This window comes from Anser cygnoides, chromosome 6 (assembly GCF_040182565.1).
Source record: "Anser cygnoides isolate HZ-2024a breed goose chromosome 6, Taihu_goose_T2T_genome, whole genome shotgun sequence".
Lineage (NCBI taxonomy): Eukaryota > Metazoa > Chordata > Aves > Anseriformes > Anatidae > Anser > Anser cygnoides.
The window spans coordinates 36,688,221-36,712,046 of record NC_089878.1 but is presented as its reverse complement, the minus strand read 5'-3'; the positions used below and the strand labels follow the sequence as shown (position 1 = coordinate 36,712,046).

The window sequence follows — 23,826 nt, the reverse complement described above, 5'->3', positions numbered from 1 at the left end:
CTTTGTATTGCTGCTTTTTCAGTGTTTCTTCTGTGTAAGATTTTACTTTCAGTTAGAGGAAAGAGGCAAAGAGCGCAAATAGGCCATAAATTCATTAATTTTTCTGTCAAATAGTCATATCAGGAAGAAAAACATAAACCACAAATCAAAGTTACTCTGATCTTTATTGAAGATGTATTAAGATTGATTAGACAAATCAAGGCAGCTGAAGAATAAGTAACCAGGCTAGAAGAAAATAGATAAAATTACATGACCTGTAACCCTTTACATTTTTTCATGTTAGATAGATTCAGTAGCTAGACTGGAAGTACTATAACAAGTGAAATTATTTACTTCTGACATTTTAGAAGTGAAAAGAACAGCTGAGAGGTCTTTGAGTCCAAGTTCCTGCTAGCTCTAACTAGTATTGGCTTGACTCCAGATAGAAGTATTTCTGATTTATTTTACTTTGCTTTGTTCCAGAAGTAAATGCATATTACAGATGTTCTCAACTCTTTTCTCTTGAGGCCTTTATTCACTAATTCAAATTAAGAGTGTTCAGCTTTTTATAACAATTCTTCTGTGTTTCTCTCCTGTATTGTTTTTTTCTTCCTGTTTTCTCCTATGGGATCATTCTGATCTTGTCTCGCACACAAAGGCATCTGATCCTCTTTTGTACTTGGCTGATGTGAATCAGCAAGAGTAATTTGACTCTTGTATTTACTTTCAGACAACAAAACAGCAGCATTAAAAGCCCTATACTGTTAAAGTCTAACATAGTATCTTTAAACTGGATTATTCATTACATCTTTCAGTCCTAGTTTGTTGTTTATTTAAAAGTCCAAAATTATTGTGGTTACTTTCCTTCATTTCATATTAGATTTGTATTTAAACTCTTGAATTCAAACTGTTGAATAGAGAACAAAACCAGTAGCAAATTTTAGTAATCTCATTATGATGGAAAATATAACAACTTTTATGTTTTTCCAGGTTAACCATTGACCATTGCATAAAGTTTTAACGTATATTGCATTTAAAATGTCTAAGACGTGAATATCTACGTTTTTGAAAGGCAGTTGGATTAGAAATCTTCACTGTGGGCAATTTTTGGTTCAGTATATTTTCCTGAAAATATGAAGGCATGTATTTCTCGGTGTGATTACAGTAACTTTGAAGTTTGTAGTTCATGTTTCATTCTTATAAATATGCATTATGATATTTTATTATTCTGATGAATTAATAATGTCTGTCATAATTGATTTTTTTTTCAAATTTTGCATCTTAACTCTGCAGAATTGGTCTAGAAGAGAACTATAACTGATGTTTTTAATGTGCAATCAGAAAGGTTCATAAAAATGAGCACTTGTCTGTACTGTTGCTCAGTTTTTACTAAGCTCTGCTCTATAAACCCATGACTAATGATAAGTAAAACAGATAAGATAAGCAAAACAAAAATAGACCTTTTCTCCAATAAGTTATGCCACATTATCCATTTAAACAACTTCTATAATGAGTCACTGAAGAATGGTTCATGGAACATCAAAGGATGTAATGAACCACCTAAATAAATAAAATACTGAGGCATCTTCAAACTTCCAAGTACAAAGTAGCTTTGTTACAGTAGATAAATATATATAGGGTAGATACCAAAAAATGAAGAACATATGGTATTTAGTATTGTCACTGTAAACACCTGAAGTGATGTAGTGCCAGTCAGTCCTCCACAAGAACTTTGAGGTTTGTTGTCTAGTTTCAGCTTAATTTGAGAAAAGTGCAATAATCAGGCAAGGAAATAATATATCTGAAAACATGGTTTAAGAGCAACAAGTTAGTATGCAAACATCAATTTATGAGGAGGATTTAGAGGATGACTAGTTTCCTTTTAAATATTTTGGATAAAGTTTAGTTAAGAAGGGTGTTAATAGAGTGGAAGAGAGATTAAAAAAAAAAAATCAAATAGTAAAAGGCAAGCCACATTACGCTGAGGTCACCAGAAGACAGGGAAGTTTTCTGAGATCCCACAGATGAAACCAAAATTCATTTTTTCATTTCTTAAACTAAGAATGATAGCTTCAAACAAGAATTCATAATAACTGCTGTCCTCAGGAGGTCAGTTTTCCTGTCGCATCATTTGGATGAAGCACAGCTAGCTGCCAAGCAGACGTGCCCGTGCCGGTACCTTGGTATGATACCAGCCTCCAGCCCTGCTGTACAGCTCCCACTGCCTCTGGAGATCTTAACAGCCTTTCCAGTGGGGGCTCACGGTCTTCTAAGGGAGTCTTTTTTCTATAATAAGTGATATATATATACATACATATATTTATTTATTTATTTATTTATTTATCCACGTTGACAGAGATCAGTAGCTCCATTTAAAATATGAACAGGCTCTGTTTTGCCAGTCACTTGAGAGGGAGTTGTTGAAAACAGTTGTGTGCTCTTGCTACAGATGATACCTGCAAACTAACCTGTGAAAATGGAGGAAAGTGCATTATAAATGAGAAGGGGGATCCCCGATGTCACTGCTGGCCAAGTTACTCAGGAGAAAGGTGTGAAACCAATCATTGCTACAATTACTGCCAGAATGGAGGAACCTGTGGAGCCTCTCTCCTTGGTAAATATTTCTGAGCAGCTTTATATTATTATACCTACTGTAATTTAAATGTTTGAATATATGTCTAGCTTGTGATTTCTTAATCTTTGTAACTTCTTTCCTTTGTTTGTACTTACATTCTGTGACATATATCAGTATATACTATACATATACTTTATAATGAATAGTGCTTTCCTTTCATGTATCTCAGTGTTTTGGCAAAACTAAACTACATCCCACAAAAGCAAGCATGTAAGTATTCAGTGTAAAGACACATACTGAGGTGTGAAAAGGGAATTGTAAATTGTAAGGTCAAGTCAAATCACATCTGGAAAAGCCCCATACATCTTGTCCTCTCTCTATCTCAGTTCTCCTGCTAAGGACTTAGGTGTTACTGGGCATACATGTCAAGTTGTTTCTTTGAGCTACAAAGTGGTGTGACTTAAATTTTCCCAGTATCTTACTGGAATTCACAAAATAGGCATTTTCCTAATCTAATTCTCAAGAAGAATTGGTTGATCAGAATTCAAATCCTTTGTTTGCCTGGAGGAATTTGAAATCACATCTCTTACCTCAAGGAAGAGTATCCTAACTGTCAAAATGTGCATATTTGGGAATTGATCTATGTCCCTAAAATGTAGGCTGTTCTAGGTTGTATACTTCAATTAAACAGTTTGGGCTAGAAAGGGAAAGTGTGTTAAGAAGTACTCTAAAATTTAGTAATTATGTGAGAAAGCAGAAGATGAATTCTATTTTCTGTTCCAAGGAACATTTAAATATTTATTAAAAACAGGACAGCTGGAGGAGGAGTTTGATGTCTTGTCTCTTCTCAGAAGCCTGTCAGGTGCTGCAGTAGAATCATTTTCTCCTTTGTGTTGAAATGACCAACATTCTCGTTACTGAAAGGGATGTACAGGCACCGGACTGTAGAAGAGGAGTTTGTGTCTGTTTAACACAAAGGGACCTCCCTGTAATGCAGAATTAATCTTAGTCTTTGTGATAGAGGGGGCTTACATCTTAATGCTTTCCTCAACATTCTTACTAATTTAGCTTATATAGTTTAGTAACTCAGTTTCACTTACTATACTGGCTTCTGTGGATCCTCTTCTGATTTACAGACATGTGGTAGCAAAAATCCAAGTGAATCCAAACCTGGTAATTTGTTGTATGTTAAACAAATGATTTTTCAGTTCTGAGTGTTTGAGGGTTAATAATGTTTTTCATCGTTAATATTATTAATAATGACTAAATATTAGAAAATAAGAATTACTTGCACAATCAACTTGAAGTTGATTAATTGTACTTGAAACTGCTTCTAACAGCTAATGGAACTACTGACACAAATGATAAGCAGAGATTTGTATCAATTTAGTGAGATCAATACACGTTTAGTGAGGACATGCAAGTGAATGAAAGACAGTCATGGGTGATTTAAATGATGCGCAGAACTTCACTCTCATCTGAATAGAGGATATTTACTCCCACATCTTTAAATGTCAGGCATTTAATTGATACTTTTGTGGGGTTAAAAGGCTGTATATAACTAGTAACTTAGCTCCTATAGCACAGCTCAGTTCTGAATCCTGGACCTTGGGGTTTTATTTTTCCTTTTCTTTTGGCAGTTGGCAGTAGCCATAGGGCTCACTCACCTCCAGCAACTTGTTCTTTCTTTACCAGGCAGCTAGCAGTTGTTGTGCTCACACAGCTATGCTATAACCTGGATTTTGAATATTTTTTTTCCTATTAAATCCAGCATCTGAAATGTCTCAGTCTTGCTGAAATAATTAGTGTAGTACGTTTGGTCACCAGTGAATAAATGAGAGATATGAGTGTATTATACAATATACTTCTGCTGAATTGTTAATCGTGGTCCCATCTGCTACAGAGGGCCTGGAGATGCAGACGTTGTCCTTATTTCCTCTTGGTCTCAAACAGGATTACGTGCCTATACCAAAAATGTATCAGGAGAGCCAGCTTGGATGTCACCACAGTCCACATTTCAATGTTCAGTTGCCTGATTTTGGGAATCTGAACCTTTAACTGCATCAGAAGTTTACTGTACCAAAATTAGCCAAAGCATGCCAAGCCTTTATTAGCTAAAGCCAACACAGTACCATTCCTGCTCATTACTAATGGAGACCTGACTATTAAAATTGCAGCTTCTATTTGTAAGCAAAAAGAGAGCACCTGACTCCCATGTCCTTACAATGTCAAAAGTTCTGATGACTCTTACTGGGCATACCTGCTTATAGGAGTAGTATTCTGCAGTGCTCTGTCCACTTTCCAAGTTTCATTGAATTTTTAATAATCATATTTCAATTTAACCAGATTTCCCATCTGCCATGTCCAATTCATGAGGGTAGCCATGCCTTGAAGCCTGTGCCATAACTTTCATGTGCTGGAGACATGGAAAAAAAGACCATATATCTTTCTAAATCAAAGTGACTCCATCCAGCATTCCAGATAAAATTTTCAAATTGATCCACATCTCATTTTCCTTGCTTGCCTTGCCCCTGGACCCTGTAAATATTCTATTAGGAAGAAATCTCTATTTCTTATCAGACTATATTTCTTATCTATATCAGACAATAAATTGTGTTTTCCTGAAACAAACTAACATGTCAGTGAGATGTCCCTATGTCCTCGTTTAATCTAATCCATGGTATACTAAAGCCATTATATATCTTACAGAGTGAAGCTAAACTGGATGCCCCTAAGGCATTGAAAACTGTAATTTATTAACTCAACAAAGCTTAATTCCTTAGGTGTTTTTTCAGCAACTGTTCCTTCTTTCCAGTTGGGTATACCACTGTGCTGAATATGTTACTCAGTCACTGAATTCAGTCAATGCACTTTTAGCTTCAAGGGTTGCACATACCATTCACGTTTTGGACTGAGGGTGTGAAATCTGAAGCAGACCAGCATTCATTTACTTCCTTCTCATCATCTCGGCCTTCCAGGCAGAGTTGATCTGCCTTGTCAGGTTCATACGAGAGTCATTAGTGGATATATTAGTTTATCCTTGCACATTGCAACACATAGGAATACAAAGGTTCTTTATTACAGGAATTCCTCTGCTTTTCATTCATGGCTGTAGAACTCAAGAGCCGGCATTATATTATGCCCAGATTTCCAATGTTACATCCTACCAGGTTGACCTGTCCGCTAGCCAAAAGTATGGTACATACTGTTTTTGTTTGTGTGTGTAGAGAATTCTCTTACAACTGGAAAGTATAAAATTTCTGTTTTAAGTCAGCTCAGTATCATTTTAATTTTACTACTCAGTTCCTATCTGTGCATACCATGTTCCTAACCAGTTCCTCCTAATGCAGCTTTTGATCCATTATACAATTGTCTCACCAAACTGTCCTGCTAACTGTTGCAATCGAGTTTCACATATTTTCCCAATTTTTTTTTTTTTTTTGTTCAAAGTGATGCAGCATTTTTCTTCGGAAGTTGGAGCAGCCACGTGTGTGCTAGTGCCTATCTAGATCCTACCTGCAAAATATAAATGACCTGTGATAATTTCAGCTTGCTTTAATCCATCTTTTGTAGAAGATCAGATTGCCCTTATCCATTTTCTTATATTATCCAACTCAAATAGCCTCAATGGAGTCAATCTACAAGTGTTCTACACGCATGCCCTTTGGAAAGCTTAGGGGCTGTGAGGAAATTTACAGGGCAGTGCTGCAGAGTGTGTGCCTCGGGGCTAGCACCGGTGTGAGCAGAGGCAGCTGTAGATGGCGATGGCAGACCATCAGCATGCTGAGCGGGAGTCGGGGTAGAGTACACAGGGACCACTTAGCAGCTCTATTTCCACCATTTCCCAGTTTGAAGGAGTCAGTTGCTGTCTATTATTTCTGCCACAATGGGCTTATGGAAGAGCCCCTGTGAATTTGGGGTTGCCGGAGGCAAAATCTGGACTTCTTGATGTGGTATTTGCTCATCCAAGCTGCCGTGGTGCATGCCTCCTGACTTGAGGGAAGATGGTTCGGTTGCATACTGCTGGTGTTTGCCCAGAAGCCTCACAGGGAAATGAGCTTCTGCAGGAGCCCAGCTGCTGTGAGGTTTCTGTAGGACTTGGGAAGTTTCTTTGTTGTTGGAGTCTTGCTAGAAAACCAAGGTAGATACATCCTGAAAACAGATCTTCATCATTTTCCGATAAAAACGGACACAGCATATAAAATACACTTCTGGCAAATGTGTGTGTTCTAGTGAATGTGTAAATTCTGCTCTCTTTCACTACCTAATATATAATAGGAATGTGATAAGCAATTAAGTAAATTGCAGAGTATTACTCATTTTTTTAAAACATGATAGTGCTAAATCTTTGCTAGATGTGGTAAATTGTAGAACCTCATTATCTGCACACAAATGTTAATTTGTTAAACAAATCCCACTGGCAATTCAGGGATTATTCACTGTTGGTTTACTTACTGCTAAGCCTTTTGGCAAATTCCTATGTGAACATTATATAGCTAGAGATTGGGGCAGCTTTAATTAAAATTTTTAAGTTTATGACAGTTGTATTGAACTACAAAAATTGAACAAAGAAAATGTCATCAGTTAATTAAAAGTACACATCTGAGACGTGTAATTAAAAGTTTGGATATAATAATGAACACTTTCCAATATACAAAATTAATGGGAATTTGGAAAAAAAAAAGTTACCATACAAATACACTTCCTATTTACTTACAGTTAAAGGTAAAAATGTTGGATCAAAATTTTATAAGTGTCTTGAACACAATACCAAGATTTAACTAGTTCACAAAGTTAGATAAATAAATCTTTTTTACTATATTTATGGTATAAAGGTTATATTTAACCACATAGAATCATGGTGTTTGTATGAAAACAAGTATAAATTTGTTATTTCCACTAAACAAAAATTGATTAAACATAAGTATATAAGTATATATATAAAACAGTTGTTATTTTATGTTCTGTTATGTAAACAAAACAAGATGGTTTGGGGACGTGATGGTGCATACTGAAAACACTAGCAAAGTAAACAAGTTCTTTGATAATATCTGGTCAGTCCCAGTAGTTCAAACTGGGAAGCTTCCAAGGGGCATGCTGTCCTGGCTTTGGCTGGGATAGAGTTAATTTTCTTCATAGAGGCTCTCACAATGCTGTGTTTCGGATTTTTGATGAAAATAGCATTGATAACACAGCGATGTTTCAGTAGCTGCAGAGCAGGGCTCACCCAGAGCCAAGAACTGTTCAGCTCCTCGTGCTGCCCTGCCAGCGCGGGCTGGGGGTGTCCCAGGGGCTGGGAGGGGACACAGCCAGCACAGCTGGCCCAGGCTGCCCAAAGGGACGTCCCTCAGCAATAACACTAGGAGAGTTGGCTGGCGTGGGGCTGCCTCTGCTCAGGATCTGGCTGGACATCGGTCAGGAGGCGGCGAGCAATTGTTTTGTATACTATTTTATCATTATTATTTCCTTTTCTTTCCTATTGTCTTCATCTCAACCCACTATGGGTAAGGGGTGGGCAGTGAGCAAAAACCTGTGTGGTGCTGAGCTGCCCACTGGCTTAAAGCACAACACGCGTACATCTTCCTGTAGCCAGGACAGGGGAAGGTGCAGGAAGGGTGCGTGGTTTACTGGGGGTCGAAGATGTCTGGTCTGGTGTGCAGCTGATCTAGGGGTCCCAAAAGAAGCCCCACAAACAACCTTGGAAATAACAGCCTTTGAAATTATAATAATGCATTTTGGGATGGTTCTTTTCTCCTTTTCTTTCACAACATGGAGAGAATACATATCTGTTGGGATTGATCCCAATCAGCTCAGCTACTAATTATGTACTGTAATACAGCTTCTCTCCAGTACTGTTGGTTCAGTAAAGCTAATTATGGTTCATCAGCATCAGAGAAATGAATTATTGTGATTCCCACAAACTGCTGATAACTACTCTAGAGGACATGATATTACTTACAGTAGGCTGGTGTGCCACATTGTTTTAATAGTGACAGCAAGTAGAATATGCAAATTAAATAGATTGTGCGTATTCATACATAACGAATAGAATACATATTGCTGGTAGGAAATTTACCATTGACTGAAAGAAATAAATTACCTATGTCTTGGTGCAGGCATTAATCTAGATGATCTAATTTTTTTTGAAAAAAAAAAAAAAAGAAAAAAAGAAAAAGCTTATAAAAATTGTGTTTATTTTCCTAAAACAAAAGGCTGTACTTTCTTAAAAAAAGCAGAATACCTTCTGTGGTCATATCAAATGCAGAATATTTCTCTGTGGTCTAGGTAATAGCATGAATCAAAAGCGCTTGCCCTACAGCTTTGTTCATTACAAAATAAATTCAAATAGGATTTTTAGATATATGACTAGATACAAGAAATAAATCACCTGGATATTACAGGAACAATGCACTAAAATATTAATTAGCTAATTTTTAAGATAATTTGAAAAGCTGTTCCTATTATATAGGAAATTGAAACAGGAGACTAGGGGTAAGTACAGCCTCTGTGCTAATTGAACATTTTAAGATTTTGGTCTCTGACAGCTTCTTATAGATGATTTATTGTTGTTGTTTTTGTTTTGTTTTGTTTGGCAAGAAAGGGGGAAACTACATTTCATCTCCATGCCAAAAGTTTGACATGTTTTGGTCATGTCCTACTGCCAAAACCAACATTATATATCCCAGGGTCAGCATAAGGCATTGTTATTTAACTTGCTAAATTATGTGCAAAACTTTTGGAAAAAAAAAAACAGATTTTTTTTTGTTTGTTTTATCAGTTTCACAGTTAAGATTAAAATTTCTGTATTTTTTTTTGAGAGGAGGCTATAGAGAGAATCTTCAGACAATAGTGACAAGTACATTGCTTACTCAAAGAAATGTCATCATAGTTTTTGCTATTTGTTTTATATGTCCTATCAGTCCTCCCTTAATGTATTATTTGGCTGCAATTCATTTGTGTAGAATTATTACTTATAATTACTTCAAATAGAAAATATGCACTGATATGGGGAGTTCATCCCTCATGCTACCACTTGCACATACATGTAGTGAGAAATTCAGTTTATCCAAGAATTGGGTTAGGAATAGTAAGTCACAAAGATGCGTATTCACTGTAATGCATTGAGTGTGGAGAAATCCTAAACAAAAAGATGTGCCTCTTGTTTTCTAGGTATTATTATTACGGCTTTCAAATTAAAACATTTTCCTGTGAGACATTGAAAATATGTTGCTATTTTGTCCTCCTTGCCTACAAACAAGATTTTTCAACATAGATAGTCAAAAACAGATTTTTTCTTGGGATTAATATGCTAGGGGTCTAAACAGGATATGTGCAGGCTAGGGTACTGATTTGTAATAGGTACAGGAAAAGACAGTATTCTCATACAGTAAAACCATTTGAAGGTTGCACTGAAGAAAAAAAATCAAAACTGGGATTATTTTTTTATTCAGAACTTCTTTTTGCTTATTTTTTTTAATAAAATACACCAGAAGATGGCTATCTGAATTTGAAGAAGTCACCACTCCATAAGCCACTTATCTTATTAATATTTTTTTCTATTGTGTAGTCAATATTTTTCCATACTGTGTTGTGAATATGTCTGTTGTGGCACAATTGAGGGATTAAGAGATGACTTGTACTTTTGTCCCTACATAGTTCTAGTCCTGAAACTTCATAACGAGTGTAAATGCTTATATTCTCTGTGCATGAGATGCAATGGTTGTTAGTTAGGATATATGACATGTTGGTTAATGTAAGTATTTTCTTTGCAAGCATAAATCAATATTTGAATTCTGTGCTGTGAAAACTTGTGGCATTGTTTGTCTTTGTTTAATACTGTAGTTTTATTAAACTGTTCTTGGAACCACTTTATATCCAAAATAATTTATGAGAATAAGGCAGATGAAAACGTCATTATTATTATTACTATTATTTCAGATGCCAACAGTCTGTGTTAAATAGGCAATGAACTATTAACATTACTAAAAGTCATGTTAAATTCAGTGACAAAAATGGTGTTTATGCTATACTGAATTAAATTTTCATATAACTGTCAGCAATTTGGCATATTTATAAGGCTACATTAGCAAACAATAGAATAATCTTTTCTACAAACTAGGAAAATATCATGGTCCATCAGTTTAAAAAATAGGGGAATGTTAGTAATAAAAAACAATTTCGAACTTACGTTCTATCACTATTTTATTTGAAAGATGGATTCGGATGAAGGTTTATGTGAAAACCTCTGATTCGAGGGCAGAAATTTAAATATAAGTGTATACATGGGGAGAAACAAAGACTCTGTGCTAACATCTGAGTTCAACATCTTTGATTTAATGTTTAGATCACAGGGGACAGATATGAATAACCAGGCTGATGCATATTAAACTAGTTGGAGCTATTTTAAGTCAATGGGTTTGTTCCTGCTGTACTCATTAGAGGAAGAGACTGATCTCATGGCCGTTAGAATGATTTGCAAAACACTTTAAATTAGCATAGCTTAAAATAGAAAGTATAGAAAAGAATTACGTGAAGGGTTTGATGTAACAAAAGAGTAAGAAGTTAGGGAAGGAAAAATAATAAATAAATTATTCTACATGCCTTAGAAAAAGTAGAAAAAATAATGGTACTTCACCTGCATCGAAAAATTCTTCCATGAATATGATATTAAATGATTATATGACATTAAAACAAAGGCAGACTGGAAGAAAATGAGAATTGTGGAGTTTATGGCATATTTAGGTTAATCTGTATAACTTTAACTAGGCATCCAACTAAATAGAACAGAGACAAGAAAAAGAAGAGTCTCACATTGCAGAGTTTTAGCTGCAGAATCAGGAGCCAATGTGAATTTGATAGTTGTGGATACCTATACCAGAGACTGTATAAAAATTACTGAGGAAACAATGATTGAGGCCAAATACAGCAAGGAAGGGACCAAGTCAAAATGCTCCAGCAAATCAGGCAACAGTAAATATTTTCTGTTAGATTAATACAAAGGTGAGAAATAATTATGGAAAAGTAACCCATAAATGCTAATTCCTTTGACTACTGAATATGTTGGCTCTCCTGTACAATTTAAACCAAGTCTTTGGTCAGGCCCAAGTCAAACATAGCTTATCTTGTGTGCTCTCCAACCCACGCCTCCATGAAGCAGGATTGTTTATATCTTAAAAGTTAGTTTCTGCATCCTTCCTTGGTGTGGAGTTTTACAAATGTAAAGGCAGGGATGATTGGAGTCTTTCATCATTACTGCATTATCTGTCTTTCTCTGATCTCTTTCCGATTCCACAGCCCTACCATTGTCTAGATTGGGCAGTCGCTAAAAAAATCCAATAATCAATTTTTTCCATTTGTGCCTGCAATTCCAGTCTGAAGGGCTTCTGCATTGTAGAATGTATATACAGTGTGTATTATGTAGTTAATTGTAGTTAACTGTAACCCTAATACTTCTTTACATGTAGCCCTATTCCATGACAAGCAAAGATGTGATAAGGAGTAAATGCATACAAGTTTTACAACAGCCCATTAGTTGGTTTCCTTTTACAAATTTGCCATAGCCAATTATATTGATGTATCCATTCAAGACTGGACATTTCAATTCTCCCACCTTGTTTCTTAGAATTATTCAATATATATAAATCATTCATGTTCCTGTGTTTGTTTTCTGTAGTCTACTTATTGGCGCGTTCCTTTTGTTCTGCCTGATACCTATTTACTGTTAGACTATTGCTAGCCTATCCATACTCCTTTGTGCAGATGTAGTGTCTCTGTGTCTTTGCCTGTTAGCTGTCACAGTCTGCATGGACCCAGTTAAGATCTTGATTGTACTTGCCAGAAGGTTGGATTCCTTATGATTCAAATGAAGTCTGTTCTGTCTGCACGTTTATCCCAGAAGTGTCTTCAGGTTCTGATGAATCTGCATCTCTCCATACCAATTTTGGAAGCCAGGAAGGAGAAAAGTTAAACTTGGTCCATTTACCCTAACTTTAAGGAAACCCAAAATGCAGAATGATGAAAGCAAAGGGAAGGAAAGTGGAAAAAAAAAAAAATCATAAGAAATAAGCAACAATGAGACTACATTATTAGGAAGTGAGAAGGGGACCAACTAGTTGGACACATTAAGTCATTTGACTTGAAGAGAAGATTATAAATGAGATATAGAAGCAAATTCAGGAGATGGAAAGACGTGTACATGATACAGAATGTAGTTTTAAAGAAGATAAGCCTTAAAAAATCAGTGATAAGTGGAACAGTTTAATAAAACAGTGAAGTTGTAACAAAGCTATAAATCTCATAGACATTAGATTTAGATAAGGGGAAAAAATAGGAGAATTGAAACAGGTAAAAATCATAGGAGGAAAATGCATTAGGGTTTAAACACTTTTAAAACCCCTTAAAAATAAGCTACTGTAGACTAGTAGTTCATTCTGCACAAATATTCTTGCCTTCACTACTTTTCAGACGTTGCATATTGGACCTTATGTACATCTTTGGTCTCATACAAGTCAACTCTTCTTAAGTTACAATACTTATTATATTAGAGAGTCAGGATAACAGAACAGCCACAGATATTTCTTTTAGTAAAAATGTTATGTAAAAGTGACTTACTAGCGTACTAGTAAATATTTGCGTATTCATATGATGTATACAAAACTTTGAACTTCTGAGAATAATGGACTGAACTCTGAGGAAACTGCAATGATGATTATACAAATATTACCTTCTGCAATTGAGTGGAATCCAGTCTGTCAGGATGTTTTTAAGAGCTTAGTCATATCTAAAATTCCTACCTAAGACAGTCTTTCAAAATAATTCCCAAATAAATAGCCAGTGACCGACCATACATGCACAAGTGTAAGTTGAAAAAGTTGGGCTCATACATTAAAGCTCGCTAATGTTATGAAAAATATATCTTTAATGTAGTGATTATTATTTTAATTTGTATTTATTTCTATCATAAAGTAGTGTTATTTGTTTTGAACAGGGAGGCCTACCTGCAACTGTGCACTAGGTTTTACAGGACCAAACTGCAATCAGACAGTCTGCCATCATTTTTGCCAAAATGGAGGAACCTGCAGCGTCACTGCTGGAAATCAACCCTTTTGCAGCTGCTTGCCTGAGTATACAGGAGACAGATGTCAGTACTGTAAGTAATCTTCACACGCTAGTAAACCTGGATTTATAATAGAAGTTCTACAGAATGGAAGTTTAACATGAATTGACTTATTTATCTGTGGCATGCATTGATAAACTTAGCTCCAAAATTATTCTTTCTCCTAAGAAAATGGGATCTGGTGTATCAAAGTGATACACTTTGAACATGCTTCCACAATATCCATCTGCTCATATAGGAGGTTAAAAGAACTTTTTCAGAAGTGATTAATTTTGGTATTTCCATGAAGAAACACCTAAAATGGAGCTGTCCCAGACATCTGACTTCATAAATAGTAATAATATCACTGAATTAAAATTTTCTACTTAAAGTTCTTACATTTGTTATTTTTTGCTGGTGGAATTCCTAAAATAATAATAATAATAATAATAATAATAATAATAATGACATAGTTGGTTAAAGCAAAGATTTTTCTGCTATCCTTTATCTTCACAAATAGCCAACACTTTCTCCAACTGCTACTTTACCATTTTATTTCTAATCCTAGTAAGCAGCGTATCATCGGTGCTGCTTTGAGGTTCATTCTTCCATGTTCCTTCATCTACTCACTTGAAGATCACCTTAAGTATGGTTTCTGCCTGCTCATAGTATTGAAAATCATGACTTCTAAGTATTACTCTTGGTTAATTCTGAGGGCTTAAGGCTTAGATTCTCTGCATATTAAGTTCTCTATAGTTTTTCATTTTACTCACCCATTGATCTCTTCTCACTGAGTTATTATTATCCAAAGGTTTTCATGCCTTTAGAAAGTCTGTAGCATTCTAACAAGCAGCTACTAACAAGCAAGCCTAACTTAATATCAATTAATTTTCTGAGGTCAGAATTTTTTTCCTATTTTCCAAAAAATTCTTTTTCTCTACATGTGCTTTGCATTGACTATAACACTGAGATAGAGGATTTCATAGTGCTTGTTGCAGAATAGGACGTTCAACGTGAAAACCATCATCTCTTTACATAATTCAGTGACTTCACTGAAAAGGCTAGATTTAAACAAAATTGAAGGGAAATTAGCTATTATAAAGGTCTGGTTTAGAATTACCTACTAGATACAAAAAGTACTTAGTTTTAGTGAAAGATTGTCAAACAGGGAATGGGTTACTGCGTATCTTTAAATAGGATTTGTACTGAAGTAAACTGAATGTATTTCCAGTTGGGAGACTATGAAATATATTGAAACCTTTGAAAGAAAAACCAGCAGTAATTGTGATTCTCTCCCACTTGGTATTAAACAAACCGCATGGATCCACAAATAACTATCTGCAGACACAATTGGGTATTTGAAAACAGTATAGTACATAAATCATGCCCAGACAGACATACAGATTAAGAAAAAATATTTACTTGAGGCTTACCCAAAACCAAACAAATTGTTTCTAGCTGAATGCTTCTGCAAACATGTTTTTTGCTTTTTGTTGTTGTTGTTTGTTGTTGTTGTTTAAAAGAATTAATTTAAATGTAAATTTAGGGTTACTTTTAAACAGTGCTTATTGTCAGATTTGGGTTTTCTGCTGACACTTTGGAAAAATGCCACAATACAGAGAGACTCAAACACATCATAAAATACAAAATAAACTAAAGGTTTTGTTTATTTAAAACTTAATACTTTTAGGAAAAGAAGAGTCTTACAATCTTTTAGAGTATTATTTTGTAGCCAGTAACAGTTCTGTGAAATTGTACAGGTTTACAACTATTGATATGTGTATAGATTCACACCTAAGTTGTTTGTTTGTTTTGCTTTATTCGAATGTATGTATGATTTTTTGCTGTATTAAATGTGGTCGGTTTGTATGCCTATTGAAATATATTAATATAACTTTATTACAAAGATTAGTTGCCTCTAAGATACTTGTTTTGGTCTTTGTATGATGTGATTAAAAACAGTTTATACGCAAAGTGTGATACATGCACCTGCATAGGTATTTTACTTGTGCTCTGATGTTGAAAATATTAAAACAACATCTTACAATTCCACATTCAAGGCTGAAGTTGCCATATGGCCAAGGTTTCATTTTCCATTGAAGAGCTTGGTAATACTCTGACTTGTAAATAAGCTGACTTGTCCTCAGCTATATCCTGATCTTCAAAGGACTTGAATTTTTTAATTTTGACAGAAAGTTAATATTTTATTAATATGGAACAATTTGAATTAATACAAATGCGTAGTTCAGAAATGATGCATCTTATCTATTAATTACTTAATTTGTCCATCAGGAACACCACCAAAAGCTCAACACAACGTTAACTACACAGAACTGAAGTACTAGAAACAGACAGAAGTGATTTGTCCCCTTAGGAGCTTAAATGACAAGATGTAAAAATAAAACTGTTTAGTCAAAAGAAAGTTGTCACTCTTACATAAATAAAAATGAACCTAATTGTTTAGATATTAACATATCTTGGTAGCTCTAGAAGTTTCTTTAGTCTGCCAACTTTTTTATATAAAAGGGAAATGAGATGGTTACTGGTGTTTCCAAAGAGTTAAAGAATTCACTGCTTTAAATCTCAGTCCTGCTGACGTTGAAGCAGTTGCATAAGATAATAGAGTCCTGCACAGCCTATAAAGATAAGGCGGTATGTATTTTTTGTAGAACTTACTGGTCATGTCATTATATGGTAATATTAGAACTTCATTAAAATTTTATATGTGGAGAAATGAAAATAAAAGTTAATTATTTCAAAATACTGTTCCCATTTCAGTTTAACATAACGCTTTTAATGGTAATATGCATTTATTAGAACATTTTTATTCAGCCAATGTCCCATTAAATATATTAACATTGTTGTGCTTCTCATCAGTAGTCTTTGTATCATGTGTGATGATGCCATGAATGGTTAGACATCCAGAAGGAAAAAAACCTCTTATGAACTTATATTTCTATTTCACTTCACAAGACTATGTTGTTAATATATTGCATATCTGTTGGGGGGGGCTCTTGATTCTTGTAGTTTTCAATGAGCCACCAGTTTCATTTACCATTTTGTTTTTATTGTACTTTTCAGAAGAAAGAAAAAAAGCTTCTTTTTTTTTATGATATGACACTCCTTAATGTTTTTTTGTAATTAGCTTTCATGTTTCTTGCAGATGTTTGCCACCATTATTGTGTGAATTCTGAATCATGTACTATTTCTGATGATGGAAGCGTAGAATGTGTCTGTCCAGTACGATTTGAAGGTCCAAAATGTGAAGTGGACAAGTGTATAAGATGTCATGGGGGACACTGCATAATAAACAAGGACAGTAATGACATAGTATGCAAGTAAGTGTGTGTGTGTGTGTGTGTGTGTGTGGGAAAAGAGGGTTATGTTCAAAATTACATATTTGATAGCCATTACACTGCAGTATCTTTTAAATCTGTAAAATCAATTACAGAGCAACTTACCCCTGAAATGGTCACATCAGAACAGTGCCTTTGAGTGTGCAGGTACCAAGTTTTGGGTGAACTCACTGGCTCCTGCCTTTTTAAACCAACTTTTGGAATACTCCTCACTGGGAGAAGCATAACGTAGCAGGAAACTGAATGTGTCTTCAACTGGAAAAAAAAAAATTGCCATAGAAATATTTAATTAACAGTCTAGTTTTACCACACTATCAAAATGTGTTCTTCCTGCAGTATCTGTGACAATGAAAAAGACATATTGATACTAATGAAAGCATATAAATTAAGATGTGCTGCTGTATTGCTGAGTGATTATTTTATATAATAATAGTTTATTTTTATAAAAGGAAAGATTAAAAATATTTTGTGTAAAAAGTTCACTGCCTGCGCTAGCTTTTCAAGTTAGAAACCTAGAATTCTTTCAATTCTAATACATATCACAAAATTAGTATTTTAATATATGGATCATTGTAATGGGATTCACTAGATTTACTAATATACTGATGGCAATTTCTTTTTTTAACTATGACAGTTGCACTAATGGAAAGATTGCCTCTACCTGTCAGTTATGTGATGGCTACTGTTACAATGGTGGTACATGTCAGCTGGACCCAGACACAAATATACCTTTCTGTCTGTGAGTATCCTGCATTGTAGAGACCATTAAAATATCTGTGGAGGCCATATTAAAACACTGACAAATACTAAAGTTCTTATATTTCTGATCTCTTTAGGAAATAAAGTATGCCAGTTGCATATTTTGGTACTTTTTCTGACTATTTCTGTAACCCTTGTCTACATTTTTGCAATATGTGTATCAAACAACGAGCTATATATTGTGTGCGTATAGACATAAAGATAAGTGTTTTGAGACTTTTAATAATTTTGGGCCAGATCTAAAGCTCATTTACGCGTTTGTTCTGGAATGGAATTCAAATGTACAAGATGGTTGTCTGCCCCTGCTATTCAAAGGTGGATGAAGTCTTTTCTTCTATAAAGGCGGTCAGAGGTGGTGGTGATACGTTTCTGTAAGGAACCAGATGGCTAGAGAACAGGGAGAATGATATCAGTGTTTATTTCCTTTATGTGTCAGGGGATATGCTCATGTATCTCGTTTCTCTCTTAACCTTTACACTACCCGTAGAAGCTTGGCTGTTCTGTGGTGAGATTGCTCTCCCCTCCTGCAGAAGTACACCAGCATTAAGGAAATAATTCAAGTTGCTTTTCTTAAGCCCAGACATCCAATACCAAAGAAAATCTAATTCTGTAGACTAGACTGTGAGGTACTCTCCTAAGAGGTAGTAAAGCCTACATTCTAGTCCTTTCTTGAGAGCTATGGTGTATCTTTTTCACCTACTAAATGTTAAATACAGAAGTAGTCATCATAGCAAGAAATTATTGTTTTCCTGCTCTGAGTTGCACTGAGCTACTGAGTCACACTTCTGGATTATTTCTTTTTTTTTTTTTACTTTTGCCTAATAAATCATCCAATCTTTTCTACACTGCAGAAGAGCTTCATTGTGGAATAGTCTTCCACTTCTTAAACCAACCTAGATGTCACAGTGTTCTCCGAGAATATATGAGGTATTAGAAGATAGAATTAGACTTATATATGTAATTTCCAGGGTGACATAAGTAAACTCTTGTCTGCGATCTGGTATTACAATACCTTTGTGAATACAGATGCAGACATTTGTTGATGTGCATGACGTAGGTGTTTTTAGAGAGAGTGTTAGCTGTATTCAGACTTTCAAGGAAGTTACAGAAATGCCTAGCTTTTGTGGCTTGAGCAATGTAAGAGACAGATCAAATGTTCCTCCCTATGAACGCTCAAGCACCTTTGCAAAGGTGCAAAACCATAAGGGTTGAGCTATTGGAAAGAAGTTGATAAATGTTTGCAGCTTTGGGGTTAGAGACAGTGGAATGCAACTGCACCATAGTCCTTATTTTGCTTTAAGTACCTATGGATCTTTTATTATTATTGTTATTTTCACCTGGCCCTTTTTACCTGTTATTTGGATCTCCTTAAATATCGTTAGTAGAAGACTAGAGAGACTCATAAATCTCAGCAAAAAGAGAATATAACAACTGTAATATGTAAGACTAAAATGTGATGGGCAAGTCTAGTAGTCTAGGTGCTTAAACACCTAGAACAGTTATTTTGGAACCTTGTGATTCTTCCTTTCTTTTTCTTAATATAACTGATCTATTCTTTTTCAAATTCATATGGAACACCATAGCATCTCAAGGAAAACAAGTTTCATATGTTAATTTGTTTATGGATTTGCAATATATAAAAGTGGTAGAATATGTCAGTACTTAACCATGCTAGGAAGACAGTCATGAACATGCTTAAGACCATTGCACACTGAATCAATCAATACAAATGCATAGAATGTTTGACAATACTACTTTGTTACAAGTCTTAGATTCCTGAACACCTAAGTTTGTATAGCCCCATTATTTTAAAAGTGGTTGATAAGCTTCGATGAGCAAACTTTTCAGTGTAGTCAGATTAGATCTTTCCATGAAAAAAGCTATTAATTTATTTATATCTATGGGTGTGTGCCTGTGTATGTGTGCGTGTCTTGCCATAATTATATGTAATGCATTTAAAATCTGTTCAGCAAAAGGCAGAATATTTATAGAGGTCTATTTTACTGAAATTCTGCAGATGCTCTGTGGGGTTTAAAAGTCAGCGCTGTGACCAGAAAGTGAACCCTTGTGATTACTACTGTCAGAATGAGGGAATTTGCACTTTAACTGCGTTTAATGAACCGAGATGCAAGTAGGTTTAACCTTCCACTTAATGCTGCACATTCTGTGACATCATTTCAGGCCACAGTTCATTGGTTCAAGTCATGCACATTCACATACATTTCACAGTATATACTTAATCCGGGTTCTCGTTTCTGTAATGCACACTGACCCTTTGATAGTTTCACTGATGATTATATTTAAACATATTGTTGGAGTATCTATGTCATTGGAGGAAGAAATAAAAAGCTTTATTTTTAAAAAATGTATTGAAAATACTGAAAAGGCTGCTTCTTGGCTTTTATTGTTCACATTGAGATATTTTATCAATTTAATCCTACACAGCATAAAGTTTAGCAAACAGTGACATTGCACATGTTCTGTAGTCTAAAACTGACTTACTATTCCTTATCTCTGTAGGGAAAGAAGCTGGGGAGCTATTTAGCTACCTTTTCAAGAGTTTAGCCTGTATTCATAGGTCTTTTTGTAAACTATAGAAATATGCTGTAAAATACTAACTATTAAACAGAAGTGTTTGAGCTACGTCATAACTTTGCTGGTAAAAAAAATGTATAGAATAGACACCCTTGTGTGCTGTATTTTGCTAACAGATTTAAGGTCTATGTATTAAAGGGTAAAATTTAATCCTTATCAGGAAATAAACAGACTTAGTCTTTGAAAATGCTGTAAGTTAGGCATACACAGAGATGCACAATAACAGTTAGATGTACGTTGCTTTACTCAACAGTTGTGATGCAAAAGTTGGAATTTAAATCATGAGCCAAAGACTTAGATTTGGGATAAAATACAAAATCTCCAACAGCTTTAATCTTATCTCATCTGAATGCATGGTTTGTGAAAATGTAAACTGCTGTGGGGATTGATAACATTGTCTGGTAGGTAGCAATGAGACTGACTAGGTATGGTGAATAATTTTATTTTTTATTTTTTAAACAGTACAATCAAAATACTTTGTTGGTGCTTTTCAGGCAATGAAACTGGCTAGAGCTACCATAAATCCATTAGAAAGTACATTAGTCTTCTGACTACCATGTCTTAAAATTTTGAAGAGTATGGAGAGGTAGGTCTGTTGGTCAGCATTCATGTGAAATGATTGCCAGGGCAGTTTCTATTTCTGTGCATCCTACAGATTTAAGAATAAGATAGCCTGAAGCAAAACATGTTGCTGCTTATAAGGTCATGTACTGCAAGTACCATTCCTCTTTTTTTTTTTTTTTCAATATGTTGGGGATATTATCTGAGCTTTCAAGAAAGTAACTGTCCAAAATTTATTGTGAAATGTTTTAACAGATAAAATAGCATAAAAATACACCATTCAGAATCAGTTCTGAATTTTACATACTCTCTCATAATTTTTAAGAATTATTACTTAAACAGTAAATGTTTACTTTTTATCTAATGTAAGATTTTCACAGAAAAATATGAAGTGTTTTTTTTTTTTTAATATGCATTCCTATAGCCAACAAGGGTTACATTCTGTTTCTACTGGAGTCAAAACTGCTTTGGATATTACAGTAGGATTTCAATGAGGTTAATTTAATTAGGAACTTTCTGAGTAGCATCGATGTTTATTTTTTGACATTGTCTGTTCTCATGATCTTTTGGCTTAACTATATTTGCTGACCAAAATGAGAAGCAGTGTAAAACATATATATATATATATATATAATCATATTTGAATCTCTTGGTTAGTCTTTGAGTTGATAACATGAATTTTAACCTCCTTAGAGCTTCTATATGAGGCCAGATGCCAACAATTTCAAGAATTTATGCTAACAGAAAGGTATCACAGGTTCTACAGGCCCCCTAATCCTTTCTTCCTACTTTCTAACTATGTAAGTCAAAGAAGTACGGAGGTGGGTTGTTTGAATAGGAACGATGCTGAAAAGATTCATGCTGCCAAACACATAGACAGATGAAGATACTTCTTTACCTTCAGAAGCCATTGTGAAGCCACTGCCCAGAGCACGCAATGGTCGCTTGGGACTCAGCTGTAGAAAGTAACAAAACAGGCTTCAGAAATCCCCGGATAGGTATTGCTTTCCAAGACTGAATGAGACTATTCCTTTTCTTTTGAAAGATATAATTAGGGAAAAGTACAAAACAACAGCTTATAGAAGACAGAGCAGAGAGAAAAAGATTCACTTCTCTGTGTAAAAGTGATATTAGACCCAATTTTCTTCCTTCCTGAAGGTGAAACGCTAGTATCCAAAGGACTATTTAGTTGATGAAGGCTGTGGTTCTTCCCTTTTGAGCAGGTTGTCTACCAAAGAAAGATGAGGGAGGGATTGCAACATTTTGAACAGAGTGATTAACTTATTTTGTTTACTTACTATTTACTTTTACTGTGACAATATTCCCAAGATTAATTTTATTGGACACTTGTGCTATACAGTAAAGTGAATATGCCAAGCTCAAAATAAATAAATAAATAAGGTAGCAACAGACATTAACAATATAATGATTTTTAGTAAAATTAAACTGTCCTTTCTCTTTCATTTCAGGAGGTTTATTTGAATACAGTTTTAGAAGCTTTTTTGTTAAATGTATTACAAGGTGGAAAGGGGGAAACATGGAAGAAAAGAAGGTACTAGAGAAAGATTGAATTTAAGTTTCTCTTCAGTGTGAGGAAGAGATTCAGATGAATCAGTAACGAGAAGAAGATGAAGTTTAAATGAAGCCTTAGTAGATAATTTACTTCTTCACATTCACAGTATAATCGCAGATAAAGCTATTCTTCCTGTTGTCTCTTCAAAGTGATTGTTGGGTTAGTACGGCCACTGTCTGTGTCTAGGAGTTAAGAGAGTCTTCTAAATTGTTTCTGGCTTAAAAGAAAGGGAAGAGAGGCAAATAGTTGTTTGATGGAGTTAAAGACAGTTACAGTGATCGAGGAAGAAGAGTAGTTCCATATGTCTCAGTCCTTCTTGCCAACCTCAAATTTCACTGTTTTTTTTCCAATATCTTGTGTCTTTGTGGCACAAATTAGTTTCTAACTGGAGCTTGTTTATAATTTTACTGACCTCATACTATCAAGTAAAAGACTTCAGGAAGGAATGAAAATATCCCAGAGACATTGTGCCATGGAACAGGATTCTCAAAGACTTTTTCTGTAAGTTCTGCTCCATTGATAGAGAAGATAATTTACCCCTCCAATTTGCATTTCTGGTCACACTGTGGATGACATCTGCTTGGTCTCTGAGAGACAATTAAGAGCTAACATTTTTCTTAACTAGTCACAGGTGGATGATTTTTGGAGGGAAGAAATTGGAGAGAGAGAGAGTTTTATTTTAATTCAGTTAGAACTCTTCTGCCTCTTGCAGCCAGATCAGTTGAGAATGCATACTTTGTATGTAATAAAGCCCTTATTATCATTCAGTAAAAACAAGAGAAAATAAGATTTATCCATTCTAAACGGCAATCCTAGCCATAATCATACAGAGGAACCGTATATGTTTATAAACTTTACTATACATACACTTTTGTTATGTTACATGTTTTACATGTTTTAGTTGTTATGTTTACATGCTTATGTTACAGTATAAAAACGTGGTTTTTTTGTTTTTACTTAAACATTTATTTTTTTTATACTATACATATATATACTATATATGTTTATAAACTTTACATACATAAACTTACATAAGCCTGTAAGAATTTAGTCTCCTTTAAACAACCTTTGCTGTTAAGGTTAATTTTTTAAAAAAACTTTGTATCAATTTTTTTAAAACTTTTAATCCAGCAAATATCAGGCGCACATTGGAAACAGAAGTTGTACTTTCTACCTAACCAGCTTATGAATGATTTAAGGCTTCACTTTGACTGTGTATCAACCACCAAAAAAGGAAGAATTTGTGAAGCTGGTCTTCAGTTTCAATAAATACTCTGTCAAGTTCTGAAAGATGCAGGATACACTGTGATTTGTCTTTGTATGTAAGACACCT

At 34.7% G+C, this 23,826-nt stretch overlaps 1 protein-coding gene across 9 annotated transcripts in view; it reads left to right on the top strand.

The window, feature by feature from the left end:
* The window catches only part of LRP1B (LDL receptor related protein 1B), a 681,046-nt gene that overhangs the window by 639,917 nt on the left and 17,303 nt on the right, over positions 1 to 23,826 (top strand). For 6 of the 9 annotated variants that reach the window (XM_048062799.2, XM_048062802.2, XM_048062798.2 and 3 more), the window contains 5 exons: positions 2,429 to 2,593; positions 13,542 to 13,703; positions 16,813 to 16,987; positions 17,640 to 17,744; positions 19,782 to 19,895. In XM_048062799.2, the coding sequence (XP_047918756.2) occupies positions 2,429 to 2,593; positions 13,542 to 13,703; positions 16,813 to 16,987; positions 17,640 to 17,744; positions 19,782 to 19,895 (721 nt within the window). Of the gene's footprint in view, positions 1 to 969; positions 1,119 to 2,428; positions 2,594 to 13,541; positions 13,704 to 16,812; positions 16,988 to 17,639; positions 17,745 to 19,781; positions 19,896 to 23,826 lie in introns of those variants that run through there. The other 3 variants (XM_048062804.2, XM_048062803.2, XR_010832147.1) reach the window with 2 other exon arrangements.